Here is a 12,148-nt window from a genome sequence, read left to right on the forward strand (position 1 = left end):
GCTATGCATGTTAGAGAAAAAATAGGTTTTTTTTTAAATGTTGTGGAGAATTTGTGTTTTTCCACTATATCTTTTGTGAAATGTTAGGAACTAAGTAATGTCTAAAACCAAGAAAAATTAACCCACTCTCCTTCCATTCCCCTGGTTTCGGGATTTCAGAGACCAGACTGTCTTCTGCTGAATTATGAAATCTGGTGTTTTGATTTGTTTGGATTCCTTGCCAGAATTTATAGTCTATGACTAACAGTTTATTTCTTACTGTTCTAAATGCTATTTTGAAATAGTTAAGCTGGAGAAATAATTCCATTAATCAAAATAAAGAGAAATGAGAAAATAAATGGCAACGTAGTTTGCCACATTTTTAGCTGCAGAGGTTCTAATGCAAATGATGGATAAATGGTGTGGCTGGTAGATTTGAATCTCTGTATCTGTTTCCAGTGGCACAGAGGTAAAGAGCCGGCCTGCCAGTGCAGGGGACACAAAGGGATGTGGGGAAGCTTCCCGGGAGCGGGAAATGGCAACCCACTCCCGCTTTCTGCCTGGGAAAACCCAGGACAGAGGGGCCTGACGGGTTACTGTCTGTGGGGTTGCACAGAGTCGCACATGACTGAGCACGCACCCTGTGTGTGTCCAGTGGGCTTCCCAGGTGGCCCAGTGGGCGGAGAGCCTGCTTGCAGTGCGGCAGATGCAGGAGCCTTGGATTCGGTCAGGGATCTCCTGGGAGAAGGGCGTGGCAACCCCCTCCAGTGTTCTTGCCTGGAGAATCCCATGGACAGAGGAGCCTGGCGGGTGATGGTCCGTAGGGTCACACGGAGTCAGACACGACTAAAGTGACCGAGCAGGCTCACATGTCTGTTTTCAGAATCCCTTTTAGATTCGCTGTATCACGGATCAGATCTCCAAATTCAGAGGATTTGTCTCAGCAATTTCTTACTCATGTAAATCCAACTCATGTAAGCTCTTGAAACTCCGCATGCATTTTTCCATTAACTGTAATACAATGCCCAAAGTCGTGACTGCAACTAGTGATTTACCGGAAATGACCTGTGACACCGTGAGCCAGAGTGTACTGATGGCTTCTCGGGAAAGGTCCTTCTCACCAAGATGTTCTGTGCACATTGTGGAGCGTGTAGCATCACTGCGCGTGTGTAAGGCAGGCCTCGTGTGCAAACTGACCTCCGGAAGACTCACGCGTGTCCTGGGGATTCCAGCACTTGTGCGTGTCTGTCACTGACCCTCATACAGGAGCACATATGCCTTCCTCTACCTTGTAAGACAAAAGGGGTGAAAAAGCAGGTCTCATCAAATTCCAGAAGTCAGTATTCACCCCTGGAACATGGAAATGCCTTAAGGAAAGATTTCTTTCAGTCTTACTGAAGAACCTGCAAGTCACACAGCCGCTGTAGAGAAAAGCCAAATTTTCTAAGAGCAGGCTTCTCATTTTCTGATGACTCTTTGTTTGTGGGAGAATAAGAACAATCTGTGTGTACTCAGATATCATGAGTCCACTTAGTTGAAGTGTTTCTGTGACTCTTTCTCCCATGGCTGCCTTTTCCTCTGCGTCTGATTGCTCAGATGCAGTGTGTTCGTTTCTTAACAAACCCTGTAGGACTGCTGCAGTGAGCAGTAAGGTGATGGCCCCAGTGAGTGAGGGAGTGAAAACGCCTCTCAGGAGTGACCTGCTGTTTGAGCACATCCCGTCATTCGTGAACAGCAGGCATGTCTGCCTCGAGGTTGGTGGACTGAATTGAACACCCTGGTGGTTTGGGTTGGGTTCTGCAGTCCCCCCCAAAATAAGTAGTGTGAAAACTTTCCGTGCCTGCAGTGTGCAGCTTCAGTCCTTTAAGGACACCCGGCCACCCTCCTGTCTCCTCTCTAACGGCTGGTACAAGTTTGTGAATTCTGGCCCGCAGGATGGGAAATCCAGGGGCTGCCTGGGTGAAGTCTGAGTTGTGTTTACAAAGTGTAGACGCAGACACAAATAATACACACGCATGTTCACACACATTCTTCACCCATTTGTGGAATCCTTGGCAAGTGTGTTTGCTACATACAGTTACTTCCTAGAAATTCTCAAGACCAGTCACCTAACAGCCAACAAGAAATCCCATTTTCCTGTTGTGAACACAAAGGCCATTTCCCTTCCTCTAATGAATGGATGGATCTCTACCCACTTGATGTCGCTGTGCAAAAATACAAAATATCCTTCTCAGCTTACTGCAGGCTTCCCTTATAGCTGGTAAAGAATCCACCTGCAATGCAGGAGACCCTGGTTCAATCCCTGAGATGGGAAGATCCCCTGGAGAAGGGAAAGGCTACCCACTCCAGTATTCTGGCCTAGAGAATTCCATGGACTATACCCCTGGGGTCACAAAGAGTTGAACACGACTGAGTGACTTCCACTTTAAACTTGCTGCAGGAAATTCACCGTCTACTTAAGGAAGTTTAATCATCATTCTGTCACTGTTTCCTACATTTCAAATAACCCCCTGTTCGTACCACTGTGCCCAGCCCCCAGCCCCGCACGAAATGTTGTTGGTATCTTTCTGACTTCCGCTAGATGTCGACGGGAAATCTGAATGCAGAGCTTTCCACAGGGGTTTTCTGAAACTGTTAACTAAAGAGAAGCATTTAATTCATTATGTCAACCGGACCTTCCTCCTGAACTTATTTCTAGGCTTGCTGCCGGCATAGCCGGAGAGCAGTTAGAATTTCACATGAGCGCTGCGTTTTATCTGTGCATGCTAATTTCAAGCTGTTGGTTTTACTTCATGGAGAATTCAGTTGAAGGTTAATGCAGTTAAGTGAGATTAATCTTGCCTTGTTGTGTTGTCCTCAGATTGTAAGCGCCATCGTTCAGACAGTAATGCTTCAGACGTTGCCTGAGAGCCTGTCTGAAAGCTGGGGCTCGCCTTGCCTCTCCCATCCCCCTTCCATCTTGTAGGTCCCATGACTTTAGAACACCCCTTCCGTTTTTCCAGCACCGTTGTTACTTTTGGCAATGAGTGGAATTCTCTCAGGTCCTGACAGACCTGTGGGAGTGCTGTAGTGTTATATGGCCCCCAAATTTAACCCTGTTCTGGAATTGTTGTTCACATGTAAACCTACGTTGTACTACAGAGCACTGCTTTTAAAAAATCGTTGCTGTTCACTTGCTAAGTCTTATCTGCCTCTTTGCGACCCCATGGACTGCAGCACTCCCGGCTTCCCTGTCCTTCACCATCTCCCAGAGTTTGCTCAGTAAAAAATTATTATTTACGAAAATCCATACTTGATTCAGATTTCCTGCGTTTTCCCTTAATGTCCTTGATCCTTTTCCAGGGTCCCCTCCAGGATATGACATTACATCTAATTGTCCTGACTCCCTAGGTCCCCTTGACCATGATTTTCTCAGATTTTCCTTGTTTTTTCTTTCTTTTTTTTTTTTTAATTTTTGGCTGCATCATATGACTTGTGGGATCTTAGTTCCCTAACCAGGGATTAAACCCATGCCCCTGCACTGGAAGCTCTGAGTCTTAACCACTGGACTGCCAGGGAAAGCCCACCGGTCCCACCTTGCCAATCCTCCTCCAGTCCTACCTTGCCATCTTTTCAACCTTTTCTCCAGAGCTGGTTCAGATCCTGGGATTTGCTGTTCTGGTGTGCGGACTGGAGAGGCCCAGGGCCTCTCTGTAGATCCCTGACGGTTGCCCAGGCTGCCTCAGAAGCATTGCAAGCTCCTCCTGCTCGTGTGTCATGTTCAGTTCAGCCGCTCAGTCATGTCCGACTCTTTGCGACCCCATGAAGCGCAGCACACCAGGCCTCCCTGTCCATCACCAGCTCCCGGGGTCCACCCAAACCCATGCCATCCAGCCATCTCATCCTCTGTCGTCCCCTTCTCCTCCTGCCCTCAAGCCCTCCCAGCATCAGGGTCGTTTCAGATGAGTCAGCTCTCTGCATCAGGTGGCCAAAGTATTGGAGTTTCAGCTTCAACATTAGTCCTTCCAGTGAACACCCAGGACCGATCTCCTTTAGGATGGACTGGTCGGATCTCCTTGCTGTTCAAGGCACTCTCAAGAGTCTTCTCCAACACCACAGTTCAAAAGCATCCGTTCTTCGGTGCTCAGCTTTCCTTATAGTCCAACTCTCATATCCATATGTGACTACTTGAAAAACCATAGCCTTGACTAGACAGGCCTTTGTTGGCAAAGTAATGTCTCTGCTTTTTAATATGCTATCTAGGTTGGTCATAACTTTCCTTCCAAGGAGTAAGCGACTTTTAATTTCATGGAGGCTGTAGTCACCATCTGCAGTGGTTTTGGAGCCCAGAAAAATAAAGTTAGCCACTGTTTTCCCATCTATTTGCCATGAAGTGATGGGACCAGATGCCATGATCTTCGTTTTCTGAATGTTGAGCTTTAAGCCAACTTTTTCACTCTTCTCTTTCACTTTCATCAAGAGACTCTTTAGTTCTTCACTTTCTGCCATAAGGGTGGTGTCCTCTGCATATCTGAGGTTACTGATATTTCTCCTGGCAATCTTGATTCCAGCTTGTGCTTCTTCCAGCCCAGCATTTCTCATGATGTACTCTACATATAAGTTAAGTAAGCGTGCGTCATGAGTTACAGCTAAAGCCAGGCGTGTTTGCCGGCTGACTCGGCGGCTCTGTGAAGGTTATTGTGTGCGCTTTGGGTGACGCTAAGAAAGTAGTCAGACATCTGCCCTTAGTAACCAGAAGGCAGAAATGAGCTTTTCTCTTGTCTCTTTTTTCCTCCAGGGGAGAGACCATTCTAACGCAGATGCTGTCCAAACAGTGCCTCTCAGAAAGGGAACCTAGAGATACACTTGGTCCGTTCCGGTGCCCTGACCTCGTCCGCAGCCCCCTCCTGAACGTCCCAAGACAGCCACCCTGGCCGCCCCGTGGAAGACCCCCCCAGCCGGACACCGCCTCGCATCCTGCAGCTGCCTGCCAGAGCGGAAGCTGAAGGGGGGCTTCTTGTCATGTGTTTAAACATCGGCGAAGATGCTCTTCTCAGAAGTACATGTAGATGTTCTCTACGCATCCACGTGCTCACCAATCATAGTCCGTGCTTTTTACAGTAAGCGAGGTGTTGGCAGGCACGGTAGGGACACAGAGCATCGGTATCGTTCAAGACAGGTTCGAGACACTGGAAAGATGCTCGCGTGTGTCGACAGACTGGAGCAGCCACGTGGGATTTTGGAGGACCGCGGGGGTGACATTGGGACTGACGGTGGGGGGCCAGGGGGGCGGGGTGCTGATGATGCCCCGGCCTCTCCACGTCTTAGTGCGTATTTAAAATAGTAAGTAAGAGGCAGGACGGGCATTCAGGTGCTGTGGAAGCAGGCTCGAAGGGGCGGCGGGGGTGCCGGGTGACGAGGCCCTCCGTCTTCAGGGGTCCCACCGCCTGCCCCAGCTGAGTTCCCCTCCCGTCTGTGCCCAGTGAACCCGGAAGAGGTGACGCGGCCGTGGGAAGGCTTTGATTGTGTTTCGGGAAAGAGCGCTAGTTGAACACTAAGAAAAGCAGGCTTCTTTGTTTATTCTCAGGACCTTCTGGTAACAGGGCTACATTCTGCAAACTGCTTACAACAGAAGACTGCCCGTCTTAACAAATGATCTAGCCACTGAACCCCTCCACCCGCGACCCGGACCCTTTGACTCAAGCGGGAGAACCCCTGGAGCAGGTGGGGGGCCAGGTCACCCCTGGGTCCTGGCGCTCTGGGGTCCTCCTGCACCCTCACCTTCCCGTCCATATGTCCCAGCAAGTAGGCGTCTTTTCTTCTCGGGCCTGGGGGCCTCCACTCGCGAGTCCCCTCGTTCCCAGACCGGGGAAGCCCCCAGGCCCGTGGGTGGGGGCGGCTTTATATACCTCTTCCTCAGTCACACAGCGGCAAGTTTTAGCGGGGGGTTGAGGCCCATAAGAAAGGACCTTAAGCCTTGCAGCGTACGCAGTTAAAGTTGTATTCCGCAGAGATACGTGTTTTCTTTTCCCATCGCCATGACACTGTGTGTGATGGCGGGGTTTCGGAGACGTTCAGGTTTTTGCACATAGTGATCTTATGCATTATCACAAGTTACTGCTGCCTTGAATGAAAATGTTCTGTGAAATTTTTTGCAAAAGCTTTACTAGGTTTTTTTTTTTTTTTAAATTGTGACATTTTGTAAAGGCAGGAAACGGATTAAAACGAGCATGCTAAATATATTTTTCAAAAAAGCAATAATTTTACATGTACAGAAATTATCCTAACCTTTAAAACTGGTGAGAGCAACAGTTTACTTAATACAGTAATGGATTAGTGCAGTTTTTGTAGAAATGGGCTTCTGATACAAAGAGTTGTTTAAATACACACACACACAAACCCTAAAGTGTGGTTTTCCTGTTCTAATGATTTGTTGAATTATATTATTATTATTATTGTTATTGTTGTTGTTCTTAGTTAATGTTTGGTTCTGGATTCTACTTGTTACTGAATTTAAATTACTTGACGGTTCAGGTTACTTTGCAGCGTTTGCAAACGATGCAATGTAACTGGCTAGCTTATACCTATAAATATGCATACACGTATGTACACACACATATATAGGCATATATGTGTATGTATATATATATAACTTTTTTACTTATTTTTTCCTGATATTCTTACACCAGATATGTTCCAGAGTGACCTGTCGTGTTGGTGTCATTAGGGATGTCCGTGCAGATATGATCAGCGGCTGTAATTGACTGTCCTGTCAAGTTATTTGAACAAAGCCACAGAGACACATTCCTTTGTTCACACTGGGAATCAGAATGCCTTTCTGTCGACTTACGTTTGATCACGTCCGTAGTCTCCCCCCCAGTGATCATTTCTGTATTTTCTGGCTTTTATTTTCTTGGCTGACAGTGAAGGGTGACAGTTCAGGGCCTGCTGTTTCTCTGTGTTTCTGTTATTAACGGAGCTCTGTACACAATATGGTGCAGAGGAGTTGCTATGTGCGCACCTTCAGAGCCACAGACGGCATCCTGGGAGCCCCTCTGTGGGCAGCCTGCTGGAAGGGTGCTTCCTGGGGCCCTGCTGGCTGGACGCACAGCCCAAGCCAGTTGGAAACTTGTTGCTGCCCGGAGCACAGAAATGAGGTTTTCACTTCATTCAGCAGAAGAGGGGGTGGGGAGGCCCTCCGAGGACGCTGCCTCCGAGACGAGCCACCTGGGGCCTGACTGGTTCCTTTCCTCCACTGATCATCAGTATTGTATGGGTTTGCTCATGCGTTGATGTCAGTTCGACCATAGTATTTAATATGATTTGTGTTTTACTTATTTATTTAGCCAGTGTGGTTTGATTCGCCTTTTTTCAAATGAGGATTTCCGCGTGGTCTCTCCTGTACGTCGCCTTCCGACTGTTACAGACTTTCTGCTACCTCTCCTCCTCTGCTGTCTCCTTGTTTCTCGGCAGGATCTTGCCGTGTTGCGTCAGATGTAACGTAGACAATAAAGGGTTCGGTTCTGCACCTCAGCTTCTCCGTGTGTCTCCCCCGACCCCCACCTGCGCTCCCGGCCTGCTGGTCTCACTCCTGCTCCTTCCTGCTCACGCCTCTTCCTCCTCGTCCAAGCCAAGTGACACAAATGATGAGCTTATCGAGGTCTTTCAGGTTATTCACTCTTATCCCTTAACTTGAAGAATGAGCATTTCGATCCTCTGGACACTCAGCCGTTCAGCACCTTCTCCGGGCGTGCGTCCGCTGTCCTGTCTCTCCTTTCCCTTGGCTCCTGGGAGGCCTGGGGCCGTCTCAGACGGATGCGTTTCCCCTGGGCTGTGACACAGTCCAGATCCTCAGGCCAAGGGGGTGGTGCCTCCTAGGCTTTGAGAAGTACCCAGTGCTTTAAGAGCTGCCTCCCCATGGCTACTTATCTTTTAAACCAAGAAAGACACTCCCTTTCATGAAGATGCTCCGGGAAACGGCCCCAGGAATGACAGAGGCCACTTTGGTGACGTGAGGGAGGTTTGTGCCCAGATGTCAAGAGCGCTCCGTCCCAGGTTGTACACAGACGCCCCCAGGATGTGAGCTATCACCCAGCTGCATCTCTGGGCTGTAGTCAGGCACGCACAGGCCGCGGGTGCGGAGGCCTGTGCCGCCTCCTTGGGCCGCCGGTGCAGGCTGAGGCACCTTCTGTCCACCAGGAGTCAGTGTAGCCCGCAGGGTGGCAGGTCTAGTTAGAGCGAGGTCACAGCTGCACGGAGACCTCCTGGTGTCTCACGGGGAGACTCTCTTCACCCACATTCCATCTTTAAAGCAGGCAAACACCCCCCTCCTCGCCCTGCCCCCGGAGGTCTGAGCAACGCACAGAAAACAGCTGGGTCTCCCCAGGTTTGCTTTGCCACTTTCCAAATGTCTCCAGACCTGAAGTAGCATGTATTGTTCCACTGCTGCTCACCTGGGTGAGCTCAAATCACAGGACATTTTATACACGGAGCAGAAAGGGAGAGAGGAAAACGACAGGCCAGGACTTCAGGCGATGGTTCAGGTGCCCCCGTAAGCGTGTCTTTGTGGAATGACCGAGAGAAAATGTTCATTCTTCAACTTTGCTAATTATGCTTTGAGGCAGTGAAATGCAAAAGACCACAGAATTTGTATTTCTTTTTTTAAAATACAATTTATAACATTATATTTTGTACTCTTTATATTAGAATTTGTAACTAGATTGATGTATTTAACTCTATTTCTGAAAAAGATAATTCAATGTTTCAGTTGTGTGATAAAAATATTTAGATAAGACATATTCATTTTATTGGAAATTGAAATCAATAAAAACATCTTGGAGTTCTTGAGTTCTTGAAAAGACCTTTTTCCCCTATTTCAGGAGGTGGCTTCAATCGTTTGACAACCCGTCAGGGTCTAGCATTTGAAGATTTTTGTTGGCAAACCCCAGGTGTTAGTGCTCTTTATTTATATAAGCAGAAGAGTTTGAGGGATGATCCCACAAGACGGTTCATCTAACAACGTGCTAAGGTGGCCAGAGGATTTTTTTTTTCAGGTTTTTTTTTTTTTTTCAAGTGTGTGGACTCCAGGGCGCGCACACACTGTTTCTCTTCTTTAAAGGTGACTGTGTTTCTCATTCACCCCCAGCACCTCTCATTCTCCGACACCAAATACAGCATTCTTCGACTTGCAGTACATTTTCTGCTCAGATGGCAGAAACAGGACTTGGGCCCTCGGATGCAGTAACAGAATTTCAGTGTGGAAAGATAAACCTGAGTTTTGAAGTGAAACAGATTTCTGTCTGAGCTGGCAGGGAAAGGCAGGAAGGGTGGGAACCTGACGTGCCCTTCATGTTGTGTCTGTCAGGGCAGAAGGTCGAGGCTGGACAGTGAAAGGGGCATCCAGGGGGGTCACGGACGGCCCCCTTGTGCCCCTGCGTTCTCGCATGGAAATGAGTTTGAGGGGCTTTCAGAGAGTCTTTAGGTTTTTGTAGACATCAGACCTGGACCTTGCGTGGGATCTCAGTTTATCGTGGCTCAGTTGAGAGCCCTGTTCCCCCCAGGTGGCTGGGTCTGGTGAGAAGGGTGCTGATGCTAAAGGCAGAGGCAGCCCAGCTCCCTGCCGGTATATGAAACAGGCAGAAACAGGCCCAGGTATCTGTGTGTCATCAGGTATGCAGAGTTCCCTCCAGGGAACATGGGTGTGTGATTTCCGCGGGTTCAAACCACAGACGCACATCTGGAGTGTCCTGCGGGTGACTGCACTCTTTCCTCCAGGAGGACAGCTGTCTTTTCTCTCTGTCCATCCACTGGTCACCAAAGAGCCACTTGGGTGTCCTGCTACAAGCCCATGGATGTCCTCCTTGGTGGTGGGAATGAGGTGGCTGATGGTGTCTGAACGTTGACTGCATCTGTGATTTGCCTCGCACACTGCTCAAGGCAAATGTGGCTGAGCTGCACACACACAAGACAAATCCCTGCGCCAACCCCCCCCCCCTCTGCCCCACCGCCCCCAGCGACGGGACCTTTCCTCCCCCTCACTGATTTGCCATTTGAAAACAAGAGTGGTGCGTTCCTGGTCTGCTACACATGTTCTCAATCTTGTGTTTTCAAAATGCGAGGTATTCTTCCTAGTGGCTCAAACAATAAAGACTCTGCCTGCAATGCAGGAGACGTGGGTTCGATCCCTGGGTTGGGAAGATCCCCTGGAGGAGGGCATGGCAACCCGCAGCAATATTCTTGCCTGGAGAATCCCATGGACAGAGGAGCCTGGTGGACTATACAGTCCATGGGGTCGCAAACAGTTGGGACACGACTGAGCGGTAACGCTTCCACTTTTCATTCTTCAAGAGATCAGCAAAAATACTGAAAAGGGAGTGTGAAATGCCCTGGTATCTGCCTGTGTGCCAAGTCCTTGGACTGTCTGACTTCCTCTGCCGGCTGGTGCTCCCGACCTGGCAGGCTCCAAGGGTGGGGAGTCCTGCCGGAATCCGGAGTCTGGGAGCACGTGGCTGTCACACAGCCCTCCGGCCGGTTTCCTTTACGGGAAGACGACAGAGACGGTGAAATGAAGATTGCACTGAGAATGCTCTTCCTCTCCCTCCCTCTTCTCTGTCTCTGTCTCTCATTTCAACTAAAGAGGACGTGATGGAGAGCCCCTCAGCCCAAGCCCCCTCTCCCAAAGGGATGTCAGATCTGCCGCGAGCAGGGCGTCCCAGGGAGCCCCTGGCTTGGCTACTGACAGCTCCAGCCGCGGCAGGGCAAGAGGGCGCTCTCCTTTCCTCGTGCTGGGGTTCATCAGCAGAAGCGCCGTGGTCAGGTCGCAAGAAGCCCCATTCCCACTTGACTCTGCCTCTCCAGTCTCCACTTTCTGTTCAGTTCTGGGAATGACATTTAGAGAGTCGTGAAGGCAAACGATGCATTTCCAGGACGGGGTCACGGAGACCCAAAGGGGGTTTCTTTCAGGGAAGAAAGGTATATGTCACATGAGACAGGAGAGCAGTTGTGAGGTCATCGGAGGTCTGCCCTGAGAAACAGCGAGTTCTGGACGTCTCGCACTGCAGACCTGGGACAGGCAGGCGGAAGGTACAGGCTGACTTGGGCTCGGTAGACAGGATGACCTGAGAGTCCGGCCATTTAACAGTAGGGCGACCTGCCCCTTGAACCAACAGATTGACCCTGGAGCAGTCAAGCAGAAGCTTGGAGTGAGGGCAGCAGGACCAGGGTCCCTGCATGGAGAGGGCAGGTGGAACCAGATCTCATTGGACTTCAGGCTCCTCTGAAACTAGAAGTTGTGCAGAAAGTTTTTGACATTATAAATTCATTCAACAAATTCTGAGAGCCAGCCAGTCTAAGTGCAGCCCTCACCACCGGCATAGAAAGAAGAGCAAAATGGCACCTGCTCTTGGCGATCTCACAGTCGAGGAGGAAGGCAGATGTCAACACGAATTCTGAGCCAGAAGGGTACAGGCTCTGGGGGTGTGGATGGAAGCGGGATGGGGTCCATGGGGAGAGAGGTCGAGGAGCTCATGAAAGCAACTAAATGTCATGTATCCCTGGGACCGGGAGGCATGCGCCTGAAATTTTGGAAACAAACTTATTAAATGACTGGGGTAATGACTTGGAATTAAAATTGAAATTTGCATGATATCAGACCTTGGTTGACTGGGATCATCTGTGAGAAGCTCTTGACATGAGGGAGAGCCTAAGGAGATGCATTCTGAGAAATGCCCCTCGGAACGTTCAGAACATATTTTGACTTGTCAGATCTGACAGAGGAAAGGGACGGGGATCATTGTCAATTATCCCTTGATGACATTAACTCAAAGTGAGGCTTCAGGCAGAGATCCATGACACATACCAGGGGGAAGACACTGACAAAACCCCGCATCAGCAGAACAGCCTGCGTCTGTGTAGACTCCGGGCATCTCTCCTCCGCTCCCGTGTGTGTGTCTGTCGTCCTTCAAGTTCAAGGACCGGAGACAAGCCAGAGGTAGACAATCCAGGTGTCAAGGGGAAGCTTGAACATGAGACGGAAAAGGTGAGACCTTTTAGGCTGAGAAAGACAAAGGCCAGGAAGGACACGGGCCAGGCAGTTCTGCACAGGCGAATCGTCCTAGTCTAGGTCCAGGTGATGCCCCTTTCAGCCTTGAGGTAAATCCAGACCAATGGCAACACCATCCTGTGTAAAAGG

The 12,148-nt window shown here is 49.5% G+C and overlaps 1 protein-coding gene across 5 annotated transcripts in view; it reads left to right on the plus strand.

Moving 5' to 3' along the window:
- ZNF516 (zinc finger protein 516) overlaps nt 1-8,805 on the plus strand; it is a 102,583-nt gene extending 93,778 nt beyond the window's left edge. For all 5 annotated transcript variants that reach the window (XM_018039613.1, XM_018039615.1, XM_018039614.1 and 2 more), the window contains one exon: nt 4,757-8,805. In XM_018039613.1, coding sequence (XP_017895102.1) covers nt 4,757-4,816 — 60 coding nt within the window. In that variant the 3' untranslated portion in view covers nt 4,817-8,805. The remainder of the gene's footprint in view (nt 1-4,756) is intronic.

Source organism: Capra hircus, chromosome 24 (genome assembly GCF_001704415.2).
Source record: "Capra hircus breed San Clemente chromosome 24, ASM170441v1, whole genome shotgun sequence".
NCBI lineage: Eukaryota > Metazoa > Chordata > Mammalia > Artiodactyla > Bovidae > Capra > Capra hircus.